Source organism: Mchenga conophoros, linkage group LG9 (assembly GCF_057382185.1).
Source record: "Mchenga conophoros isolate Kocher_MC1m ecotype Shallow Benthic linkage group LG9, M_conophoros_male_GT1.1, whole genome shotgun sequence".
NCBI classification, from domain to species: Eukaryota; Metazoa; Chordata; class Actinopteri; order Cichliformes; family Cichlidae; genus Mchenga; species Mchenga conophoros.
The window spans coordinates 28,183,709-28,210,408 of NC_140534.1; the positions used below are offsets into that span (position 1 = coordinate 28,183,709).

Consider the following 26,700-nt stretch of genomic DNA (forward strand, 5'->3'; position numbering starts at 1 on the left):
GTGCTCTTGCGCATTATTGGCAAGTCATTACGTTTCTCTGGAAACCGAGAGCGGGAGCTCGCTCAGAGGAATCGGTGATGCAAGCAGCAGCTGAGTGCTTGGAATAGCATGTGTGTTCTGGAGCATCCTTGGCAACAGCATGAGGAGCTGTCAAAACAAAACTGTATATTGACAAGGCGATATGTGCAGCTTGATATAGGCGTCCCAGAGCCCATATCCTTCCAAGGATAAAAATGTATTCCCGAAGGGAACCCTGATTCCTTCCTTTAGTTTATCCATTCTACAGTAAAAAAGCTACACATTTAGGGTCTTCTATGTGTAACTGTAGTCAAATGCAGGAGGTGTAGCATAATTCAGTTACTTGAAAACAGTTACAACCCAGAGTGACAATAGTGCAGGAGTGTGAGTATTCATATTATCCATTATTCAAAGCAAAGAGATAAATACAGGAAAAAGCAGTCCTTCGGTATTCATTTAAGTTGTAAAAAAAAAAGTGAATAGGCATAGCAAAATGTAATAAAACGCTTATGATCCAGACAACAAAGATCCATGTGTGGATGTGTACAAACACACACATACATGTCATCATCAGCACATCCAAAAATAAATAAATAAATAAACACAATCTTCTCATACAATAGTAGAAAAGAGAAATGATGATGCAGGCAATGGTTTACTAGAGGACTGCCTAAAACAGATCTTGTCTGTGTGTATGTGTTTGTGTGCATGTGTGTGTGTAGTCTGCTAAAACCCTCTGAATCAAAAAGGGTTTCTGTAGGTGTAAACATCCAGCATTTATCCAGGGCTGCATCCACTTGACAGATGTACAGTGTGTGTGGACAGCCCGGTCATAATTACAGAATACCTTAAATGATATAAAAGCCCTGAGTGCTATACTTTGAGGTCACCAATAGTCATTTAGAGCAGACACTGCAATTTTCTATCTCAGCGAAAGCTCCTCTCTGACAGTCTAAGGGACTTTTATTCAGGCTTGCAAGAAAATAAAGGTTTTTGTTACTGATTACTCTGTCAGTTTGCTCATTGATTAATAAATCAGTTTTGATGACCTGAAGGCTCACAATGCTCACCAATGTAAAGACGAGTGAAAATACTCGTAACTTTTTTTCTGGACTCAAGAGCAAGAGAGAGGAAAAAGGATGATATATTTTATGGGAATGTGATGATATAAAGCAGAGAAAAACAGTAAACTGGCTCATTTAAGAATCTTAACCCAGATGATTGTTTTTGTTTTGCTTTTAGATGACATAACTGAGTATTATAGTGTGTAATATAGTGTACAATAATACGATCTACTTCAGTGAGTTATTTAATGGGTTATCATAGATTTATCTGAAATCGCTAATTTATTTAGTGTTTTCTAAATGTGTTTATTATGTAAATAAAGATTTCTCACCAAACTACAATTAAAGAGCAGCTTTCCACAGGACAGATTTAAGTCATCTTAGAGTTCAAACAAAATTAACTTATTTTACACACTGGGAGCGCTGGGGTTTTGTTTTATTTTTTTTTTAAATTTGCCCCCCTCATAAAGTGAACTGCTTTGGACCGTCTCGCTTTTCTCTCTGCTCCAAACTTTGAAACCATGTGGAACCAAAATGGTAAGTTTGCTGCCGGCGATTCTCTTTTCACTTCCTGTCGGTAGGTACGCACACACGCGCGCCTTGCGTCATTACGCACTTCCCCTCCTCTATGAAGTTCCCCCTCTTCTCACCGTCGCGCCGTGACGGGGATGTTTTGGTGAAAGAAAATACAGCGTCAAAAGGGGACGTAAACACGTTTAAAACATGACATTAAGGCCCAGCGGGACCTAAAGTGGCGTCGTAGGGGAGCGAGAAGGCGTCTTCGGGGAAGCTTTGGGTCCGCCTTTATGTATTCCTCCGCATGTCCGCTTTCTTCGTAGATGGTGTCCGGCGAGCGTTGTCTGGCGGCGGACGACGAGTTCTTGACGAGTAACATGAAGGAAATGATTGGAGGGTGCTGTGTGTGTTCAGACGAGCGAGGCTGGGCGGAAAACCCGCTGGTGTACTGCGACGGACACGGCTGCAACGTCGCCGTGCATCAAGGTAAGCCACGGAGCTTGTGCTAGGAGCTAGCAGTTAGCTCGCAGGCTAGTTATCGTTGTCTTGTTGCAAGGTTATGGAGCCTCCTCCTCCTCCTGCTCTCACCAAGGCCAGGCTCAACGCATGTCGCTGGCCCCTCCGATGATTTGGCTTGGCAGCTAACAGGGCCTGTGTACCCTTCTGCTGATGATGGCTGACAGCAGCTTTATGCACACATTTCTAGCTGCGAGGCGTGCTGTTTTCCCCCTCTACTAAGACCTGTCACGTGCTCAGAGAAGGAGGGTTACTCTCCTCTTGACAAACGGTATAAACTTAAGAGGTGAGCTCGAAACCAGCAGTTTAAACCATGCATGCAGTCAACGGAGTAAACAAATACAATAAATCTGGCTCTAAATAAAGAGAGGAAGCAGTTTAGTGTGGAAAACATTTTTTGTTTTGTGTTTTAGGGGGTCCAGTTCAAGAAGCAAAACAGTGATTTCTGCACGCTAACTCTCACTCACTCACGTGATGACGTCCACTGTTTACATAGCTGGTCATGTGTCCATTTGGCAAACAGTGGGATGCTATTTGAAATGTCAGCAGCTCTGAAGTCAGTGCACGGCAGTGTATTTGGGCTTGTAGCACTGTTTTGTTTGTAACAATTTGTGGCAGTGTTTAGACTGCTTAGTAGGCCTGTCTGGCAGCAGCGTGATTGTAAGTAAACATAGGAAACGGCTAAAGTGTTACATACTTCACTGCACTCATCAGGTCAGATGTTAACACTTTCTTTGTATTTATCTCCCTCTGTTCAAATTCGAGCTACATTTTGTAAGGTTGAAGAAATCTGCGAATAAACCTTGTTGAATATTTGAATTTCTTCCATAAGATGTCAGGTATCAGTACTCTGTAGAAAATATGGTTTCCCTAAGCACAATACTTTTAATTTTTCAAGGAAAACTGACATTTGAAGCTTTGAAAGCTACTTATTCTCCAGAAATGAACTAATTAAGATTAGTTGGTGCTCTGATTCAGACAGCACTCGTGTCATGATCTGCCCTTGAACCGCAGCTGAAACGGCTTCTTTTTAAGTTAGGCTAGTATCAGATTAAGTTAACTAGGAACATTCAGTAGTCTATAATGGAGATGCAATGATTGGAAATTTCTTGACCAATCCTAATTTTCCAGAACTATTGAAAATAGTTTACAGTTATAACTCACAGCATACACAAATGAAAATAAACTTTTCTTTAAAGAAAAATATTATGTTCATGCTGATGAGATTATTACATTTGAGAATATTCCCCAAACTACAGCAAGTTACAGGATCTTCTCTCACTTAACTGAAAATAGGGTACTCTGTTACTGAAAGAGGTACAAATAATTAACTACTGAACCACTTTCACTTGATGCTGTCTAGCTTACCAAATAAAAAGCAGGCGAAACAGATTTGTATAGCAAAACAAATGTCAGGTACTTGCATCATTTTACAGTATGTTTATAAATTCCCCAGATAACAGAAAATCTTTTTTTTTTTGTCTTTTTTGTTTTACTTGTCTAAATGATTTTCTTCATAACTACTTTGATTCGTTGCTCATACCGAGGCTTAGCTTTAGCCACTTTCCCTTTGCTCTCTCTTTAGGTATCTCACTAGGTTATGAATGTATTTGCGGTTTATTTAACTGTGTCTTCATTCACTTCCATGATAACAAGGTATCCTGCTTGCGACAAATTGACTGTGCTGCATCGTGCACAGACCGCTCTTATTCGGTCCAGCCACCCGTCTTTGTCAAAACCACTAGAAATGTTTTGATTGATTGTTATAACTGAGCATTTTTGGAAGTGACGAACACTAACTGCTGTTAGAGTAGCAAACAAAACTGCACGTAATTAATTGGCTCTTTCTTATAATATTTCAAACTGAATTGCGTAGTATGTGCAGAAGATCTTGATATTTCATCTTTGTTTGGTCACTCGTGTCTTCATTTGAACTCTGTAACCCTTGGATGTTTTGTTCTCCAAAATCTGGATTATAGCTGTTTATTCCAGCGGATTATGGGCTCTGGTCAGATCCGAGATAATCTCGAAATGTGTAGAGGTAGGCTATTTAGGGTAGTCTGGCCGCATTTAGGGTAGCACTGCCTTGTGCTTGTACCTTTACAACAAGTCTGATTCTCTTAAATCGAACTTGAAAACAGAAAATGTGTTAATTTAAATTGAAAACAAGTCTATTTAAATAATGTAAATCAGGTTTTTTTCCCTTGTTGTGTGGAAGTATAAAGTGTAAATTATAAATCTGTGACCTTGTTAATGCATCATCCATGTAGAAAGTTTAATGAAAAACATCTAATATAGTTAGTCTAGCTTTAAATGTAGCCAGTTATGATTTTGACATTTCCTCAAAATTTTTGTAGTTGTGTTGGAAGCCAAATAAATGCTGTGGCTTGTTTCAGTGAAACATCTTTGTGTATGAGTTAATAACTGATGCCAATATAGATTCCTAATGACAATGGTTTGCTAGTGATTTCACCATTGTCCCAAATATTTTGTAGGACAAGGAAATGATGTCAGTGCAGTGGCATAAAAATAGCATCTGTGAAAGCAGCGTGCTCAGCAGTCTGTTAGATCAAAAAGCTGTTCTCCTCCATCCAAACCAGCTTAGTTGCACATGTCAGTTTCTGGCACATGTGAGGAGTGGAGATGATGTGATGTTTATGAAGATGTGAAACATCAGGTTATGAAAATGTTTTTTAAGACTGACTGTGTTGTGGTTACTGTGACTGACACTGTTTGTTTCTTTACCCCAGCCTGCTATGGCATTGTGCAGGTGCCCACTGGTCCTTGGTTTTGCAGAAAGTGTGAATCTCAGGAGCGAGCAGCCCGCGTGGTGAGTCACAAAGCCCTCTACCCTTTCATCACTGATGATTTAATGCCTACAATCACAGGACTTATCCTGAGCCGTCCTATTGTTAATAAGCGAGCCAAGAAAATGGCACCAGGTTGGGTGGTGCGTCATTTTTGTGTCTGTTTATAGATCCTGGATAAAAGCGGTTGTAAAAACAAGTCCCACAGCATGTTTCTTCTGCAATATTCCTTAATGTCAGGAAAGACAAACTTGAGGGAGCTTGTAATTGCTTCTCTATTACGTAGTCTGCAGCTTGTACAACAAGACTTGCAACTCTTTAGCACTGCAAAACAACAAATAGCTCAAGTTCATTTGCGAGAGTGTTGTGAGATCATGTTAAGAGATCGTAAGTCAGTGTTCTGAGGGTAGAATCGTGATTCAAGTAATGATCCTTGTCACAAATTTGGTTAAACGATATAATCATGTTCATTAGGGATGGGTACCGGTTCTGACATAAACGGTAGTAACCAGACCAAAAAGCAGCGCACATTTCGGTGCTTTATTTCGGTGCTTTTTTTTCCTGAGCTGTGATACACTTCTAGCCAATCATTTTACGTTTCCGAGGATAGTAGGCGGGGCCAGGTACGTCCGTTCTGTTAGAGCAGAGCTACAGATTAAAAATGTCCAAGGCGAAGCGGTCAAAAGTCTGGCTGTACTTCACAGCAAAATATGCAAACTCAGCAGCAACAAGTGCTTTAAGCTGATACTGTGATACTGTCAAAGGAGGTAACACCAAGAATCCGATTAAACAGCTGGCGACGCATAGCGTTTTTTTTAAAAGCCGAGAAATGCGCCGTATTTGATAGCTTGCTGCGAGACCTCACACCGTGCACGTCGGGTGTGGTGCCAGTTATCGGACCCGGAGCAACATCCCCCAAAAACACGAAGAATAGAGTCCTGGCCCCTAGCCCTGCCAGTGTAGCAGAAATGATGACGGGTGATGATGGCAGCAGCAGCCGCTCTTCTCTGCATGAGTAGCTTCATGTTGTTCGTGTGTAATTTACGTTGAGTAGGCTAACCACGTTATTACATTAATGCATGTAAGGTGAACTAGCAAACATCATCATAGCTACATGCGGCTGTCTTCTTGTTTGATGGCAGATACTCCCTTCACCCTGGCCAAAAAGGCTAAAATGACCAAAGAAAAAGTGGGAAACAGCTGAACATGAGAGGTTTTTGGACAAAGTTTGTGTTTTTTCCATTGTTTAAGCACTGCTTCCAGCCAAGAGTGATGCCATATATGCCACATAGCTGCAGAAAAGGCTAACATTGTTACCTTTTTACAAAAAAACAGCTGAACATGAGAGGTTTTTGGACCAATTTTGTGTTCTCCATTCTTTAAGCACCGGTTCGAGCACCGTTTAAGCACCGGCACCGTTTCAAAAGTACCGATTTGGCACCGGTATCGGATAAAACCTAAACGATACCCATCCCTAATGTTCATAAGAGTCCTCTCCAGTTATGCCACATTTCCGCTAGCACCTTCTCTGTAGAGCAGAGTCTGTTTCAGTCGTACCACCTTAATGTGCGTGTTATAGAAAGATGGGCCTAAAGTCCCAGGATGCCATTTGTGCTTGACACAACACAACGATGGAATACATGGAGGCGACGGCATACCTGCTGCTCAGTCTGTCACAAATGATGTCTGCAGCTCGTTGTTGGATCACAGTGCTAGTTTGTGTGTGGACATTTCCCTTGCTGTTGGGATGCGGTAATGGCGGATTTGAGTGTTGTGAAGAAGTCTCTTCATGACTCATTGAGTGACGCCATTGACTGAGCAATCGGTGGCAGTGATGCTGTTCACATTTTTTGGATCAACTCACTTCAAAAAATATACCTGGTAGCCAATGGAGAACCTTAAAAACCAGCTCGAGTAGGTGTTAGTGGGAAAAAAGGCAGAAAAAAAGAAGCTACTGATAACTCGTAAAAGTCTGCAAGAGTGGAAGTCTCCACCACTTCGGCTTTTCTCTGAGGATGTTTTATTGAGGATGTAAATTCCAATCCCAAGTTTGGCTCTGATGTGCATCGGTTGGAATCGTGTTATAACCAGTCACTCTTTTGCTTAGTTTATGTGGAGTAAGAAAGCTTGGACTTTGCTGTTTTGATGCAATCTGTGAAATTCCTCCAAAAAGTAGATTTATGCCAAATTGAAATCATCCACGCAAATAAACTGTGGTCTGTTTGCCCAGCTAGTATGGTTAATATTGGCTGGTAAGAACTGTGGTGTAGACAAAAAACATCATTTTAAGTTTAAAAAATGGTTTCAGAATATGTCCCGAGTAGGGCTGGGCCATATTATACCGTTCACGGTAATACCGGTATAATGTTAGGCAACGATAGGAAAATGAAATATCGCGATAGAATGGGAGTAAAACGCGCATGCGCAGTGCCTTTGTTTTCATACGCACATGGCCGATTGTTGAGTGAAACAGATGAACCAGAATTGGTTTGTAAAAATGGTGCAACTTCCGTGATGTGGAACTGGTTTGGCGTTTGTCCGTCAGATACACAACAAAGCACATTTTTTTGCAGAACATGCAAGCGGCCGTTGTCATTGTCATATTTGTCGGACTAAGATGCTCTTAAATCTGGGAGTAATCTGGGTCCTAAACTCCGTATTCTTCAGGTCAAACAACACTGCAGCATCACTTAGAGTTAAAAACTGTCTAAATTCTTTCATCTTTAATAAAATGATCAGCATTGCTGCTTTACCAGGTGTAACTATAAAGTTTAACTTCCAGGCATCCATGAAAACAAAAGTTATTACATTTAACGGAGTTAGAAGTTAGCAGGAAGCTAGCGGAAGTTAGCTCGCTAGTTTCGCTAGTTACCTAAGCATGATATTGCATGTTCTGACTGAGAGATTTCTGAAAAAAATCAAACGTACAGCTCTGCTATCACTTCCAACATAAATGAAGACAGGAAACTAAACAGCAGTGACGTTTGTAGGGTTACTGAAGTTGGGCTAGCTGGTATATAATGATGTGCTACGTGATCGCTAGCGACACAGCTATGTTAGCATAACATAAACAGTGAAGCTGGAGGACGAACACTAACACTTTTCCACTTATAAAAGTTAACGTGAAGGTTCTTCATGGTTAGAGACAAATGCAATCGCATGGCAGGATGCTGTAAACGGACCAAACTTCAGTCAGGAGAACAACTGAGATAATCCATCCACAATACGAGGTTAGTCATTAATATACTGCAACAACATGGGAATAGAACAGCTGCCAGAGAATTCAACATTAATGAATCAATGGTACAGAAGTGGAGGAAGCAAGAAGAATGAGTTTAATAAAGTTTGATTTATCTGACTGCTTTGTTTCACTTAATGTGCCTTATAATCCCGTGCACCTTATGGTCCGAAAAATCCGTACTGCACACTGCAGTTTAATGTTGCAAAGCACCTCTTTTTAACTTCAGTGGATATTATACATGGTTATGCTCAGGATATGTCAGCCCATTTCTACTGGAAATGCCTTTTGGTTAAACTTTCAGCAAGGAATTTGCATTTGCACTGTTACATTTTTATAAAGCTTTAATGTACATAAAAACCAGCTTCTTGTTTAAGTGAAAATAAATGGAAGGTTGTCTTTTTGCGCGAGTAATGTTGTGGAGTTGTATTTTGTCTCGCATCAATTATATCGTCGGTTATATCGTTATCGCAAATTTTCAAATATATATCGTGATAAATATTTTTGGCCATATCGCCCTGCTCTAGTCCCGAGTACATTTCCAAGTGGCCTCTCGGTGCAGTTTTGTTTATGGTCAGAAATCAAATGGAGCAAACATAATTTGTAATTGCAGACATGTGGTTTAAGCTTATTTCAACAGTCACACTCCTAATAAATCAATCTGCTGCTTGGAAGCTGTCCTAAAACCAACTGCAGCATCTAACTGCATAAGCAGTGTAAATGTAAACAATACGGTAACCATGGTAACGCATGCTCCCGCCAGCATGTGGACGCAGAGAGTTTACGCCGATCAGTTGAAGCTGAGGTCTGTAGTATTTGTGTCGTGTCTGTGCCGTGTGGGTTAATTCCATTAAAAGCACAGAGTGATCCTAGAATATTTCCAAGTAGGGTGGCTCTTTCTTTATTGTTTATTTGTTTGTTTTTTGGTTCTGTTTTGCCCGTTTGTTATTGTTCATGACCTGTGATGGATTTGCTGCCTGCAACAATAATGTAGTAATAATGCTAATGTGCATTTATTTCTTTGAAGTCAAAGACTTTAAACATAGATGTTAAAATTGTTAGACATCACACTAATGTGCTGTTAGTCACCAGGATTTGGTGAAAATAGAGACACCATAGTACTGCACCTCTGTATTTAATGTCAGTGTGTGAAAATGTGTTGATTTTATACTTTAAACTGTTTAAATATGTTTAAAAAAAATCTTAAATGGAATTCTTAAAGAGATTTGTAGCAATGCGGGACATTTTGTGAACAAAGCAGTGCAGGAATTACTTCAAATTTGTGCACATTAGCAGAAAGGTTTGACTCATCGATCTGCTTGTAAGTAATTAAAATTCACATCAAGCTCAGTTGTATTTTTGAAACCCAAGTCACAATTCGAAGCTAGAAGGAAAGATACGTTTGCTCTATATTTAACACTTCTTCCTGAATATTCAACATATCATTTGATTTTGAAGGTCAACTGCAGTTGATTGCATTATATGGTGATACACAGCAAGAGGATTTGGGGCATTACTTTCTTTAATATTCAACTAAATTATTAGTATTGTATGTGCAGCACTGAAGGGACTATGACACATTTTTGTGATTCCTGTACGCTCACACAGAGCGACCCTGCTCTTCATGCCAATGTTGTAGAAAAACCATTCAGCACTGGTTACACTTGGCTATTGTTGATGCTGACAGTCGCTCGGGCTTTGCTATTAGATGTTATGACTTGATATTGTGTTTATCTATTCATCCTGTTCTCTTTTTAAGGCCACTTATGTAGAGTAATTGTAGCAGGTTAAATCATTCATCTCTGTATGGAAATAAAGTCAGCTGGGATTGGGGGATGTCCCTATGATATACAGTCATATGAAAGAGTTTCCACAGGATTGTGTGCAGTTGTTTGAAAAACTAAGCCCACTTCAGTAGCTTTTAGAACCATCTTTAGCAATGATAACTTCAAATAATGGTTTTCTGTCTCTTTATCAGTCTCTCACATCGCTGAGGAATTTTGGCCCACTTTTTGTTGCCTCACTTCTTTATTTCTTATACACAGCATTCAAACCTCCAGGCCTCCAGTTGAAATCTGGAATTTGACTGGATCATTACAGCACCTTGATTCTTTGCTTTTTCAGCCATTCTGTTGTAGACCTACAACATTATTTATATCTACTTGTTTTTATTTTATGGGAAGCAGATCTGTGTGTAGGATCATTGTCCCGTTGCATGACCCAATTTCAGCCAAGCTTAAGTTGTCAGACAGATGGCCTCAAATTTGACTCTAGAGTACTTTAGTATACAGAGGAGTTCATGGTCCACCCAATGAATGCAAGGTGCCCAGCGCCTATGGCTGCAAAACAAGCCCAAATCATCACCCCTCTACCACTGTGCTTGGCAGTTGTTGGTCTTGTCTGTCCAAAGGACATTGTTCCAGAGGTCTTGTGGTTTGTTCAGAGCTAACTTGCAAGCTAAGGATGTTGCCATGTTCTTCTGGCCTTCTCCTGACAAACCTTTCCAACAAGCTTTATTTATTCAGTCATTCTGTAATTGTTCTGTCGTGACTTTAATATTTAATGTGATAACCGAGGCCTGAACAGTCTGAGATGTAGCTTTCAGGTTTTTTGCATTTTTCTAAGCATTGCACAGCCTGAGCTTAAGGTGAATTTGCCTGGATATATACCTCTGGTAAGAAGCTGCCCAAACGTCTTTTTTCCCCCCTACAGATGCACTCACACTTGTTGATGATCAATTAATCAAGGCCATTTGATTAACAGCACATGGCTGACTTCCTCCTCCTCCTCCTGAAAGCAGTAAGGGAGTCTCTGTTTCCCTCCTGTGTGCGAGCTGTGAGAGCTGCACATAAGTAGCCACTCAGTTCTGTCTGTGCCACTCACAATTAGAGATGAGTGTTATAGTGGTTGGATAGCACTACATGAACATTAAATTATACCAAATTCCTAGCCCCATCCCTGGTGGCAGCAGCCACCAGGTTTAAGACCTTTACTGGCGGAAACCCTGGATGATGGTCAAGAGTGATCACTAATAGCTTGCTAGTCGAGACAATATTCAGGTCGTTCAGCCTATTACTGCATTCAATCAATATTATTTTTAAATCATTGTCGGGTGTCAGCATTTCCACATATAACTGACATGTGACACCAGGATTCATGAGTACACAGGCGAACACACGGGTCAGATTAGCATCTCTGATATGTTTGAAATGCTCGTCTGTGTGAGAAGCAGCTACGGCTCTATATGGTTGGAGTGATGGCAGCTTATTATACAAACATAGGTTAGTGATTTAATATTTAAAGATGACAATTTTTGTCAAATACACACGAGAAAATGCTAACATAATACATATTAATATGTAGTGCCTTACTACCCATCTCTTCTATAATGCATTTTTGGTATACAGTGTGAGGGTCATCACACTGCAACAGTTAGATTATACAGAACTGACCTGACAGCAGCTTACTCTGACTTATTAAACAGAGGATTGTAATGAATTTTATATTACTGAATGACATGTTTTATTACTGAGCAGCACCCATCATTGTACCGCTCCCTAGTGAGACTTGAAAGCTTGCTTGAATTAAGCAAACTTTCATTTAAGATGAAATGGCCATGTGTACCATTCCATATTAAATCTCTGTACAGATTGGTGGAAGCTGTAGTATACGGGGGCATATTAACTAGGAAGAATAAATTACAGGTCCTCACAGACTTGGCTGCTACTCCTACTTTATGTGGTGTAACTGCCTCCACCAGCAGGTTTCTCTTTGGCATGTTCCTACTGTCCTATGCGTCATGCCTGTCAATCTGCATACTGTTCCAGTTACTATCACATTTAACTAAATAATTTTTTAAAGCTTGAAAGCCTTGAAACTGTTTCAGTGTGGCTTGTTAGACGGATAATATTTGCTGTGTGTGGTGAACCGGGTGTACCAAAAAGAATCATCTGATTTCAAAAGGCTGCGGTTTTTGAAGTAATGGAGATGGAAGCTTGTGGTAAATTTTAAAATACTGAGCTGAATATAAAGTTTTACATGCAAAATGTTTGCAAGTGCTGAATGTGTTCCCCTCTGGATGCATGGCATATGTCCATACGATAGTCAGACTCCCATACTTTTGTGAGCATGTCTGGAGTCACTGCAGCCGCTGTTGTTGTGCTGCCTATCGGGAAACACGTGAAACTCAGGGATCTGCTCTTTCTAACAGTACCTGTTTCAGTTGTTACCGTTGAACGTCTGTGGAATCAAAGCATTTTGAAATTGGATTTTACTTTTTCATAAACCCTGTATTAAGGGATTTACACACCCGATGTGTAAAATCTGTGCAAATATTTTTTTGGACTCCCCTATTTTTATTGCAGCCGTTCACACCGACCGCGTAATTTCGCTGGACAAATTTGCAGCATTTATTTATTTATTTATTTATTTTTTTAGCCAAGCCTGATTATTCTGATTCCAGTAGACAGATCTGAGCAATCAGACTGCTGCATTTGGCAGCATGTGCACTCGCAGCTCAAAACACGCACTGGTGCTCCATATACAAATAGTAAAACAATACCGTTTTACCTCAGACTCAGAGCTAGATGCTGCTCCGGGTCAGTCGGCTCTCTGGAATTATTTCTCTGCTTCCTCAGATGTGGTCCCAACTTCTCCAACAAGAGCTCGAACTGCCCCACTGACACCCTAAAATATGTACAGCAACAGCTTCGACTCCTGGATCAAACCATAAAATTCTCCGTGCTGCTGCCTCCTCATGAGAACTGGATAAACCCAGAATCTCAGTTTCTTCCTTGTCTTGTCTGTCTTCATTTTTTTTCGTGTGTGTGTGTGTGTGTGTGTGTGTGTGTGTGTGTGTGTGTGTTGTTTTTTTGTTTTGTTTTGTTTTTTTTTAAGTACAAATTTTCTGCAAAAATGCAACCCATTCGGTATTTGTAAGAGCTCAGTGTGTAACTTTATAGTGCAAAAGTAGTTCCTGGTTATGTTCCTGCTGAACGCAGCCTTGGCAAACGTTGCATTTCTAATAACTGCAACAGGGTGGTTGGGCTCACCTGCTCTCCACAAACACCTGAATCATCACACATAAGGTTGTCCTCTCAAATTAATATGATGTCTTTAAACCTTTAAGGATCGGACTAGACTTTGTCAGTCCAAGATTAACTTCATGTTGCTGTTGACACAGGTGCTGGAATGATCTGCCTACTTTCTCTATTCATGTGTGAAAAGCAAATATACTTTTGCTGATATTTATCATGATGGCAAACTGCTTTTCTTTTAACTCGTGGAACTAATGGAGGAATAGAAGAAATCTGACAATAACTTGCTGTACTCTGCTGTCATGTTAAAAATGCTTAGTTTGCTAGGATCACCCTCAATGGGTTACCTAAGTGCATTTGTAACAGTCTCTGTGTGTACAAAAACTTTACCTTGAAGTTGATGGGTCATTTACTAAATGACCATGATTTTTGTGTCTCCAACTTTGCTAGAAAAGTCGGTGTGTGGTTCAGACTCCTAAACTCCATGTCTGATTTATAAACTTAGTAAAAAAATTGCATGTACAGTGGGGCAAAAAAGTATTTAGTCAGCCACCGATTGTGCAAGTTCCCCCACTTAAAATGATGACAGAGGTCAGTAATTTGCACCAGAGGTACACTTCAACTGTGAGAGACAGAATGTGGAAAAAAAAATCCATGAATTCACATGGTAGGATTTGTAAAGAATTTATTCGTAAATCAGGGTGGAAAATAAGTATTTGGTCACCTCAAACAAGGAAAATCTCTGGCTCTCACAGACCTGTAACGTCTTCTGTAAGAAGCTTTTCTGTCCCCCACTCGTTACCTGTATGAATGGCACCTGTTTGAACTCATCATCTGTATAAAAGACACCTGTCCACAGCCTCAAACAGTCAGACTCCAAACTCCGCCATGGCCAAGACCAAAGAGCTTTCGAAGGACACCAGGAAAAGTATTGTAGACCTGCACCAGACTGGGAAGAGTGAATCTACAATAGGCAAGCAGCTTGGTGTGAAAAAATCAACTGTGGGAGCAATCATCAGAAAATGGAAGACATACAAGACCACTGATTATCTCCCTCGATCTGGGGCTCCACGCAAGATCTCATCCCGTGGGGTCAAAATGATCATGAGAACGGTGAGCAAAGATCCCAGAACCACACGGGGGGACCTGGTGAATGACCTGCAGAGAGCTGGGACCAAAGTAACAAAGGTCACCATCAGTAACACACTACAACGGCAGGGAATCAAATCCCGCAGTGCCAGACGTGTTCCGCTGCTGAAGCCAGTGCATGTCCAGGCCCGTCTGAAGTTTGCCAGAGAGCACATGGATGATACAGCAGAGGATTGGGAGAATGTCATGTGGTCAGATGAAACCAAAGTAGAACTTTTTGGTATAAACTCAACTCGTCGTGTTTGGAGGAAGAAGAATACTGAGTTGCATCCCAAGAACACCATACCTACTGTGAAGCATGGGGGTGGAAACATCATGCTATGGGGCTGTTTTTCTGCCAAGGGGACAGGACGACTGATCCGTGTTAAGGACAGAATGAATGGGGCCATGTATCGTGAGATTTTGAGCCAAAACCTCCTTCCATCAGTGAGAACTTTGAAGATGAAACGAGGCTGGGTCTTCCAACATGACAATGATCCAAAACACACCGCCCGGGCAACAAAGGAGTGGCTCCGTAAGAAGCATTTGAAAGTCCTGGAGTGGCCTAGCCAGTCTCCAGACCTCAACCCCATAGAAAATCTGTGGCGGGAGTTGAAAGTCCGTGTTGCTCGGCGACAGCCCCAAAACATCACTGCTCTCGAGAAGATCTGCATGGAGGAATGGGCCAAAAATACCAGCTACTGTGTGTGCAAACCTGGTAAAGACCTATAGTCAACCTTTGACCTCTGTTATTGCCAACAAAGGTTATGTTACAAAGTGTTGAGTTGTATTTTTGTTATTGACCAAATACTTATTTTCCACCCTGATTTACGAATAAATTCTTTACAAATCCTACCATGTGGATTCATGGATTTTTTTTTTTTTCACATTCTGTCTCTCACAGTTGAAGTGTACCTCTGGTGCAAATTACTGACCTCTGTCATCATTTTAAGTGGGGGAACTTGCACAATCGGTGGCTGACTAAATACTTTTTTGCCCCACTGTAATGTAGTGAATAATTGTTATGCCAAGCTTTATTTAAGTGAAACAGAGTAAAAGGATTACCTTTGATCGTTATTTTATGGCAACACATTGCCAGATTTGAAGCAAAGTAACAGCTCAGGTCTATTTCATATGCCATTTACTGCTAAAGGATTTGCGATGCTTTAATTGGATTAATAAGTAAATTAAGTTTTCCGCTGCAACTGAGTACATGCACTTGGATGAAACACAACCTTAGGTGGCAGGTAGCGAGGGTGTTTTCCCAGAGAGTTTCTGGCCGTGTGCCCAAGTCCGGGCGACAGGCCAGCTCCTCTCACTTACACTCATATTTGTCATACCTCGAGCAAGCACATGAGGTTGACCTCTTGTTTCTGACATGATGTTTCGTCTTTACCCACAGAGGTGCGAGCTCTGTCCCCACAAAGATGGAGCGCTCAAGAGGACGGACAACGGAGGTATGCTTCTTCTCAGCTGCGCACACACACTCATACATGCTGCCATCTGTGGTTAACCTCTTGTGGATTTTGTCATTAATTGCATGTCACCAGCAAGTTTAAGGGCTGTAAGCATGCTGGGAGAGTTATGTTGCTGTTTGTTGTATGTGCTGCCTCTGTAGCGTCCTTGCCAGTCCATGTTTTATGAGGGTGTGTCAGTGTGTGTATGTTTATGGGGGGGCGGGACAGGATGGGTATAGTGCGTAGCCTGTGAGGAGTCTCCACACTGGGTTCATTGGGAGGTCAGCTTGTTGGAGACTGTAAATATTCTCTGTGTGTGTGTGTGTGTGTGTGTGTGTGTGTGAGAGTGTGTGTGTGAGAGTGAGAGAGTCAGGCTGAGAGAGGCACAGCTGTGGGATTGTGTCCAGGCCTGCAGGGAGGCATCAGGACAACACTAACACACACCATTTTACTACTTTCTCTTTTATTTTACCCTTCCCATGACCCCTCTCTCCCTCGTTTTTCCTCCCATTTTTCTTTCACAATCTTTTCCCCAACTCTGTTACTCCGCTCATCAGTTCCTCTTCACTTGTTGATCTGTGTGGTGGTAGTTGTTGTTTCAGGTGGGACCGTAATAAAGCAGAGCAAGGTCTGAAATGGGTATTTGATCCATCATGTTAACATATAGCAGACCGAGAAAAAAGGAATAGCATAGAAAGGCAGAAATTCAGTCTTTATCCGTCTTCCCGGTCTCCATTTTACAGCTTAAGGTTAAAGATGATCATTTTCAATTATCATCTGTCTTCATATATTTAATTGGGACCCGATTGAAACACATTTGGTTCTCACAGGTTGGTTGTAAGACATGTTAAACTCGAGGCAGCAGTTTGAAAACTTCAGGTGTTGATTTGGAGCGTCATTGTAAAGTTTATAACTGTACTGTGACAGCAGAGACCACATGGCTCCTAATGTTTCAAGTGTTTATCAAAGGAGCTAATAAGCCATTATCAGAAGCTCGCAGCCCTTTGCCTCATTTTTAACTTTTGTCTCAGCACGGTGGACTCTGTTAACTTCTTGACGTCACAGATGTCGGTAAAACGATGCTTTGTTCGGTTCTTGTGGGATTAAAGTGCGAACGCTGAGTTTGAGGAGGAAGGTTGTGCCAGTTTTATAGTCCTGTTTTATAGGCCTCTTCCAGATTCTTGGAGGGACTTCAAAACAACAACATGCCCCCATTTTACACTCGCTCCCTCCCCTGTGTCCCGCCCTCTGCCCTCCTCCCCCTGTCCCGCTCACCAGGTCAAAGGCAGGTCAGGGGTTCAACTGTAAGTTTAAGCCTGTTTTTGTTTCCGCTATGGGGGGGAAAAACAGACACCTCCAGTGTAGCAGGAGACTCCCACCTCCATCTGACCTCCTGTTCACCTCCTCCAACTCCTCCTCAGCTCGTCGTCAATTCTGCTGCCACTCCACCATGCCTATGCCTCACTGTCATTCTGCTGCCCCCAGTTTGTCTTCACTGACAGGAAGCTGTGCATGTGTTAAGGCTCAGTGAATGGCTGCTTAGGTCGATGACCACCAATTTACAAATTAAAGCATTTGAGATTCTAGATCGAAACTCCAAGAGGTGAGGTTCACACTGACTTATCAGCAACCCTAAAGTTACATTTTTAGGTTTGTGTGACACTGCACAGCTTTAAAGGAGATGATTTATATATAATGTAGCTTCAACTAGGGGATAACCTTAAAGTTGAACTTTGTTGACATAATTTGCTGTTTAAAACAGGTGATAAATGATTGCAATACTAAGCATAGCACAAAATGGTAATAATTGAAATACTGTCACATTGTAAGTAAAGTATTGTAGTGTAACATCATATCATGGGGTATTCCCACCTCTAGATTCAGCATGGTGATTGGGAAGGGCCCACAGTGGCTGTGTTGGTTTGGGCTTTTAGTTTCAACCATTAAAAAACAAATAAAAGAAAAGTCAATTTTGTGATTGACCATCAGATGAAATAGTGTTTGTCCTCTGGGTTTACTGTGTCCACTTCCCACGTAAAGCTTTACTATATTGGGAAAATTTGAAACTGACAAAATGAACTTCGCTCACATTTTATTACTTTTGAGGACTTTTGCAGGCGGTTAACATTTCTACTTGTAAACTGTGAAATGTTACCACAAATGACCTTTGAACCTATATCTGGTAGACGTAGAGGGTCTGATAAGTCTTCTTTGTGTATCTTTACAGGCTGGGCCCATGTGGTTTGTGCCCTTTACATACCTGAGGTGGAGTTTGCTAATGTGTCAACTATGGAGCCCATAGTACTCCAGTCTGTGCCACATGAGCGCTACAATAAGGTAACAAATGTATCTATGCTCTTAGACTTTACAAAAACAGATGTATAATGTCATACTGTGAGTAATTAAGTCCAGCCGTTTTCACACGTGCACTCTGGTTGGGATAATGTCGGGAGAACCGAGTCCAGGCGTTGTCTGAAGTTGCCGTTTCTCATTTGTAGCACCCAACAGGGCATTGTGTGTGTCATACGTTTTCTCACTACTGGAAATATTCCCTTAAGTGAAGTGGAGCGCCTGGGTAGATCGTGCAGGAGGCACTTCACATGGCCCAGATCAGTCCCTGTGAAATCTCTGAATAATTACATAGACCTTCTGCTGTCGCTCTGGCAATGGAAAGTCCATTTAATGTCCAATCATCTGAAGTACATGTGTGAAAATGGCTTATGTGTTTAAATTGAAATGGGTTTCCCTAACTGTATGTTTGCGTGTACAGACATGTTATATCTGTGAGGACCAGGGGAGAGAGAGTAAAGCAGCCACTGGAGCCTGTATGACCTGCAACAAACATGGCTGCAGACAGGCCTTCCATGTCACATGGTGAGACTCGCATCGCATTAACCTCACTTGACAAAGACACACTTTGTTTCTTCAGCTGTTCACTTGCTTTTAAGACCTCTAGCTTTTAATGCTGACAGCACTGGGCAAAAAAAAAAAAAATAGCATGCAAGAAAATATATATTGAGTAACTTTAAATGTTAATATTGCTAACATGACCTTTAATGGTAGTTTGCTATGATTGCTTGTCTTACATTAGTTTAAGAGCTGAGCGCATTTATCGACCATTATAAATGCCAATACCACTATATCTGCAAACAGCTAGTATTGGCCGATGTATCGATATGTTGGGCTCTAATGCTAACCGGCTAGCAGTAGTACTCTTTGGTAATACCACTTTGTTTTTCAAGAGGCAGTAGGGACTTACTAAAGCACTTAACTTGCCTATCAGTCCAAAATGAAAGGAAGAAGTAGTTCTGTTCTTACAGAGTGCATATTCTAATGGATATTTCACATTTACATTGGAGCAGCTGTGTAGCATTGCCACCAATGCTACTCATAGAAATCATCCAACAGCTAGCCTCTGTGGTAATTTCCAGGAGAGGCTACACATCCTCAGTTTCCAGCAGGGTCTTTGCTGTCACAAGTCCAGGAAATGAGGTTGGGTTAAGAAGTTGAAGAAGTGATAGCAGCTGGGTTTTGCATCCATACTGTTCCTTAATGGGATGCTAACTAGCTAATAAATTGGATTACGTCCTGCAAAACATGCAGCGGGAGTTTCTAAACTCCAGAACTCCACATCTCAAAATGAGCTAATTTCATATTGTGCTGCTGGTAATGTAGCTCTTGGATGTCAAGCTTGTGTGTATTTGGATAAGTTTCTAGTTACTCACAATTATTAGTGTAGTACTGCACTGAATCTGCATTGTTTTCTCCAAGTAATTATGCACTGCTACAATCTGAGTCGTTATTCAAACACTTTGAAAACGTTATTCAAAGTTTGTGCAATGAGGCACAATCACGATGAAAGTTGTTTCAGTATCTCTGGGTGATGTAACAGAAATGACAGTAGCCCTGTTTTAGAAAAAGGAAGTAGACCTTTTATTTTCCTCTTTTTCTTCTTCTCTTATTTTAATAAATATTTCTTCATCTTGTCCAAACCAGTATTCCTCTTCTTCGTGTACAAATCATAATTTTTTTTGTCGACTGTCTGAATTTCCCCCCACTACTCTCCACCACAGTGCCCAGTTTGCAGGATTGTTATGTGAGGAACAGGGATCAGATGCAGACAATGTCAAATACTGTGGATATTGCAAATACCATCACAGCAAATTGGTAAGTGTACTCTCAGATTTTTGTCATTTTCCAGAGATAACTTGCCTATTGTGTCTGTTTTAACATGTGGATGAGAATGTGTTTTCCGTTCCACTAACTACGATTGGTGATAAGCATGTAGACATAACACACACATCACACAATTACTGGTTTACTTTCAGCACAGTGAGAAATGCCGTTCTTTTATCTCTACTTTTGTGAATTGTACATAATCTTTTCTTTGCTATTTTTCTTCTATCCCCATCTCCCCTCTCATAACTGTGTCCTTCTCCTTAATGCTTTTTTTGTCACATCTTTCTCCTCCTTTTTTCTTTTCCAAACTTTCAAGTTGCCCCCCTCCCTTTAGCCAGCTTCCTGCAACTTTCAAAGACTCTTCCCTCAGTCTCACAGCTTTCTTCTTTTTTCACCTTTTCCTTCCCCTCTATCTGTCTCACTCCATCTAGCGTTATCCGTTCTCCCATCGCACCCTCCACTTCCTCATCTGTTTGTCCAAAGGAAGCACTGGCTACAGTGGACTGGCTTTGCAGTTGCTGGGGCCCTTTGAGCCTGTTGCTATATTAATTGTGTAATATGACTTCTTGTTTTCAATTCAGTGTAGTTTCAGTTCGTTTCCAGAGGGCATCTTCTCATTTCAGTTTAGTTTTTGTTAGTTTCAGTGTTAGTTTTAGTGTTTTAATTATTATCTTTCATTATTTCACAGAGAGCATATGTCAAAGACAAGATATAGGAAAAGAGACAGGTATAATAAAAACACATGAAAGCAGTTCACTCAGTGTTGTAGACATCCAAAGTCTCAGTAAACATGTTCATCTGCGCTTCATCAACACTAACTACAGCCTTGATTGTGACCAAAGACTGCCTAGCCCCATTTTCACAAGGCAAGCAATTGTCAGTGTTACTTTTAGTAAGGAGCTACCCTTGTGGCCTTTCAGGACAGATGCTTTATTTTTAGTAGTTGGTGAAACGTAGTACTAGTGGGGAAAAAGATGTTTTTACATTTTTTAGCTCGCTGAGCCTATTGAACTCTATTGCTGGCTTTTTAAATGTTACCATTTCCTTGGAGTTGACACTAAACTGATTAACACTGTATCAAAAGTCTTCGTTGTTGTGATGTCAATACAAATTTTACATACAGTCGGCAGTTTGCATGTCAAAGCCGAACAACCAAAACAGTAGCTTATCTAGGAGAGGTAGTCTAACCTGTCTGGGTTTGGTTGGCATAGCAACATTTGTTTCTGACTATATCAGAATTGACATATTTTAGTGTGTTTGGCCTAATAAACATTCTACTTTGTAAACAGACTCAACAGCAGCTTCATTGGCTGTGGGTTGGGCTATGCCAAGAAAAAAGCTGCATTAAAAATGGAAAAATAAAATCCCGATAGATATTATTGGCCTGTTACACAGAAAATCACACGAAGGCGGGCCTCTACACACTGGCCAGCTACATGTCACCATCAAGCAGAATTTAGTGACACAAAAGAGCTATGAAAGGGCATATGAAGACAAAAATGTAACATCTGGATACTCGGTGGATGTGTATCCAGAGATTACTCGTGGTGCCACCAGTTTTGCATGCACACCTCTGCATCAGCTGGGGGGAGAAAAGCAAATGTGAAAAACAGGAATGAACTATTATGATTTGTGGAACAATGGTGGGATGGAACGAGAAGGCAGGCTTTGTGGTGTCAACGCAAACACACGTGCACACACATTTTGCAGTGTTAACAAATGCCGATGGAAAGACTCATGCTGTTACATTGATCGCTTATAAATTACTTTGGATGGTGGGGCATAATGTCATTAACCTGGCACTGTATGGATGACAGGAATGTATGAGAGAGAAACATTGATGGAGAAAGCTGAATGGATTTCATAAAATGGCGCTTGATGGATATTTACACCATGTTAGCTACATATTTTCAGTTGAATCGCTGAGTATCTAAATTTAATTGGAAACTTGGATTATCCAGCTTTAGTCTTGATTAAAGAGACATTTACTTCAGGTTGTGTGAATTTATTTCTTTCTGTATTTGAAGATTGTAAATGCACGGTTGGGCATTTCTGGCACACGGGTGATGGTCGCTGCAAAACTTTTACTGTTACTAGCCTTGAACCTGGGTTTTAGTCAGAAAAGATTATTGCAGAAGTAATTTGGTGAAGGAAATGATGAGCTCTCAATTCTGCTTTAGGGTCGAGCCTTGTATTGTAGAAGAGAAGAAGGTTCAATAGTTGCTTCTGAGTGTCAGTTTAACATATAATGCCTAAGGCAGCACAGTTCCTGGTTAAAGATCTGTCTTTGAGTGGTGTGGCTGTTATTTGAGGGCAGCGACAGCAATCTGGCCGAGGCTGAGATTAATAGCAAGACTCCAAATATGTACCAGGAAGTCACTTTAATACTAGTTCAGGCAAAGAAGCTTGAAATCAACATAAATACAACTTTACTTGTAGTTAAGATCTTTACTATTGCCCACTAAGAAAAACCAATTGTTTTCCTACTATGGAGTAGTAATTTCCTACACTTGCTTGACTTTGTTATCTGTTACCGTGAAATTAATGGCCTTAAATGTAATTTTTGAAATTTATTTATTTTTGGCCGTATTGGCCTTTTTGGGGGTTTTGTTTTGCTTTTTTTTGCCTCTGTCACTAAGCTTGCTCCTATAACTGCCATTTTTATATTTTATATGCAATGCTCATTAATGTTTTTTTTAATGATCTTTGAATTTTGACTTGTCCCTGAGTTCAGTCAGAATTTATTTATCCTTTTCAGTTTATTATATTTATTTTATTTTTCAATATAAGAGGTTTTTTTGGGGCCTTCTTTTGGCCTTCTGTCTGTGGACTTCATCCAGTAACTTGGAGTTCCTCTTTACCTTTTAGCGAAGGAGCAGGGGCCGGGGTAGTAGGTCTCAAAGCTTAAGTGACTCTTCCACTCAGTGTATGGATAGACCCCCAGACACGGACAAGAAGGTAAGACAGCCTTAAGATCTTACCCTCTCTATGCCTCCCACCCACGATTGTGGCTCCATCAGAAACATACGCGCTCATTGTTACATGCTCACACTGTGGAGGTACAGGCAGATACACAGTATAAACTTTGAGCAGCAGTTAAAATGAATGTTGGAGAATTGCATTTACGAAAAACTTGAAATGTAGTTTTATTCATTTATTTTTAGCTATTTCTATCCAGATGTCCCAGAAAATAAAAAGGCCTCGCTCATATTACGTGCTTTTAACGCGTATGAGTTTGCAGAGCAATTTGTGGACAAGCAGAAGGCAAATGAGACGAAGCTTTGTGGAGGGTCAGTGTAGTCGTGTTGCATATTGATCTGTCGGATTGGCTGTCCTATAGGTTTGTTTTTTACATAAAAGTTGGTGTAATAAAATCAGAAAATGTTTTGTTTTCCCTTTAATATATTTCTAAAAGGAAGAAAAACCAATGTTTTTTGTTTTTTAAATACCACTGGTATGGGGGTGCTATCCCCTACACACTGTTGTTTTTTTTGTTTTTTTAATAGCTGTTTATTTATATATTTTCAAAGAGCCTAATACACATACAGCTAAGTACACAGCTGTGCAGGTAGTGTTTTTAAAATAACCCCATTATCTCCCCTTTTCTCTAAAAGCTCCAACATACCAAATTTGAGCTCAAAATTAAGTCTGTTGTACTATTATGTTTGTATTACTACATGATGAAAATGATTAAAACCCTAGCTACATTTTCCATTGAAATGGATGACTGATGGCCTTGAAAGGAATGGACTTGGTATTTTTTCTTCATTTTTAATCAGTGCTTCTCTGAAGAAAAACTCATGGATTTGATTTTTTTTTAATAGCATCTGAGCTTGACTGTAAAATGTATTTCTTTTTTTTTTTGTCATATCTAAAAACTCATCACTGTTTTCTACTATTTCTCTAAGCATGTCTTTTAAAATCACCAAATTAGTTGAAGCTGATGTCCTATTGAGTGATGAAATTGTATTTCAGAGATCAGGCAGCTGGGGTGGCTGAGCTCCTCTGTGCCTACCAGTGATAACAACTTTAATGAATGTGAGATTAGTGTGACTTAATAACTCACGGCTGTTAGTTGAACATGTAATCACAGGCTGTGTGAAATCTGGATTTTTCAGTCAGTGTCAAGTCATCAATTTTACTTTTTGTTTGTTTGTTGTTGTTGAAGAAATGAACTTGGTGTGTTTGTCTGCAGTTGAAACAAAAAACTGTCAGTAAGATATTTAAATATTTACAGTTTAATAGCACAATAAAATTTACTTAAATATTCAATAAACAGTTTATCTGCCCTTTTTAAAGTTGTATAGATTTTATTATCATTCCCTCTAAACTCTCCAGATCCATGTCCTGTTATGATAGTGCTTTAACTGTGGATTTATCCTCGCATCTTTGATTGTGCTTATCACTGGGAAGAGTTTAGCAGTCCGCAGTGATTTATCAAAACAACGACTCCTGCTGCTCGATGGTGTCGGTGTTGGTGAAGGACTCATTGGATAAAACAAACAAGAACAAATGCTTAACATACTCAGACACTTAAAGCTGTTGTGTTTATGTGTGCATGACTGAAAATACTTTAGGCAAGGCCATCTCAGCCTGTCAGCTCACCACAGAATCACTATCTGACATGAATGAAAGGAGTTTAAAGGTGCTTCAGCCAGTTGATTGTTTCACGTTTTTAATCGAGGTTATCTAACACCACTGCACAGATGAAGAGCAGATATTGTTCCAGAATAACAATAATTTTATATCCTAAAGCAGTTTTCATTGCCGGGAGAGCCTGAAGCGCACACATTTAGTTTCTGCATCAAAGACTGTGAACTTTGGACTTTTTAGATGTGGAAAAAATGATTTCAGTGTCCAATTATAACTATTAACTTAAACTGGTTCATATTTAAAGTCTGTATCAACAGAAAAGTAAATGAGCTGTGGAGCTGTGGAAATATAAGTGCCAATCCAAAAGTTATTTTTCTCTGAAGGTAAAAGCAGAAAAGGAAAGAATTTATTTAAATATACGTCATTGTGTTTAATCTTGAAACCCCCGTAAGTGTTTCAAGAATGCATACCGGAGAATTAATGAATGCATGTTAGAGAAAATCAGCTCGGTAGATTATGTTAGTGACGGTGTGCTGCAAGCGCTTTTTGATGCTTTGAATTTTCACTTTTCTCCTGTTGTTGTGTTTTGTTTTATTTTTTTGTTTTTTTTAATACAGAGGGGGGAAAAGAGAATCTATTTTAATTGTGTTAACTTGTAGAAATTTGTGGCATCAGAATTAGAATTGTATGGCACATTTTGTGTGTGTGTGTTTGGCCACGTACTACTCGGTCTTACTGCCCTGGCTTTTGTTAATACTGCCTTATTAGCATTAGAGTATCCCCCCTCCTTGCTCTCTTGCACACATGCGCACATAAACACACCATCCCCATTCCTGGGTCAGAGATCAGTATGCTCAGATTTGTGAGTGTGTGTGCGTTCACATGCCTTTGTTATGTGGTTTGGAGGCTCAGATGTATACCCACCTCATGCTAGACCCTGCAGTCAGCCAAGATCCCCCACGCTGGCCGCATAGAAAAGGCCCGCAGGAAACACACACATCCATACACACACAATGGCTGGTCAGAAATCCTGCAGGAAACTGCACAGGGGAATTCCTGCTAGGCCAGGCCGGATTATTTTCCCCTGTACTTCCTGTTCCTCTCTTTCTGCCCGTCTTCTCTCGCTTCTCCTCACCCCCTGCTCCCTCCCCGTTTGCCCCCAACCCCCCCCAAGACGATGTCCTCCTGAGGCTGTTGTGCTGAATTGTGAAGCCATAAAATATGAAACTACATCAAATTATTAGCAGACAATAGTTTCTCTTCCCATAATTGGTACCGGCATTTTCTATATTAAATAAAACGATAACATGTTACATTTTAAATAATTAATTAATGCATTAATACTTGTTATGCGCGTTACAGCAACGAAAAGTGCCAAAATGTGTGCGCCTCATAGGGCTGTTTGTTTTAACGTAGCTGTACTGAAACAAATTGGGTAGTGAGCTTTTTATTTAAAACTGTAGTGTAGATAATCAAATTTAACATGATTAAATGTTGAATAATTACAGACTGTTGATTGGAAAACAAGTAATTTGAAGAAATGAAAAATGTATGTGAAATGAAGTCAGATGAATTGATACATATTAATAATAGAGTCTGAATTTCAATACACATAGATGTAGCGAACAAGGGAATGGAGGTTTCTGTGCTTGTATTCTGCAAACTGTGAAGAGACAGAAGGAAAAGTGTCTTTAAAAGTGAATCTCTCTCTTCGGGGGCACGTGATCAGCATTCGACATAGACGGAGAGGATTTCTGCCCACTGCTGAATTGTTCATTGTTCAGGGGTTTGTTGATAAATAGATGCACTCATCATTACCCGCCACCACTCATATTTACCCCACACAGTCTCAAAGCCCTCGCGGACATGTCAAATGATCAGGCTGCCAGCGGTCAGCGTTAGAGAAAGAGGGGACAGAACATGCTGAAAGGCTTTGTCTCTGCCTGTATAATCAATTGACCTGATTGATAAGAGTGTGTCAGGGTAACATTGTGCATTTGTTGTGTTTCCCACGCCCAGTGCTGTGTGTGTGTGTGTGTGTGTGTGTGTGTGTGTGTGTGTGTTATCCGACCCTCTCGGCTCAGGCTCTGTCCATCAACACCTACCTCTGGAATGTTAATGAAAAACAAAAAGGGAATCCCAAAGAAT

At 40.4% G+C, this 26,700-nt stretch overlaps 1 protein-coding gene across 5 annotated transcripts in view; it reads left to right on the forward strand.

Moving 5' to 3' along the window:
* The first annotated feature begins 1,417 nt into the window (after positions 1 to 1,417).
* The window catches only part of mllt10 (MLLT10 histone lysine methyltransferase DOT1L cofactor), a 50,635-nt gene continuing 25,352 nt past the window's right edge, over positions 1,418 to 26,700 (forward strand). For 2 of the 5 annotated variants that reach the window (XM_085287364.1, XM_085287365.1), the window contains exons 1-7: positions 1,418 to 2,084; positions 4,865 to 4,944; positions 15,726 to 15,780; positions 18,008 to 18,117; positions 18,551 to 18,654; positions 19,854 to 19,947; positions 22,828 to 22,917. In XM_085287364.1, the coding sequence (XP_085143490.1) occupies positions 1,922 to 2,084; positions 4,865 to 4,944; positions 15,726 to 15,780; positions 18,008 to 18,117; positions 18,551 to 18,654; positions 19,854 to 19,947; positions 22,828 to 22,917 (696 nt within the window). In that variant the 5' untranslated portion in view covers positions 1,418 to 1,921. The remainder of the gene's footprint in view (positions 2,085 to 4,864; positions 4,945 to 15,725; positions 15,781 to 18,007; positions 18,118 to 18,550; positions 18,655 to 19,853; positions 19,948 to 22,827; positions 22,918 to 26,700) is intronic. The other 3 variants (XM_085287368.1, XM_085287369.1, XM_085287367.1) reach the window with 2 other exon arrangements.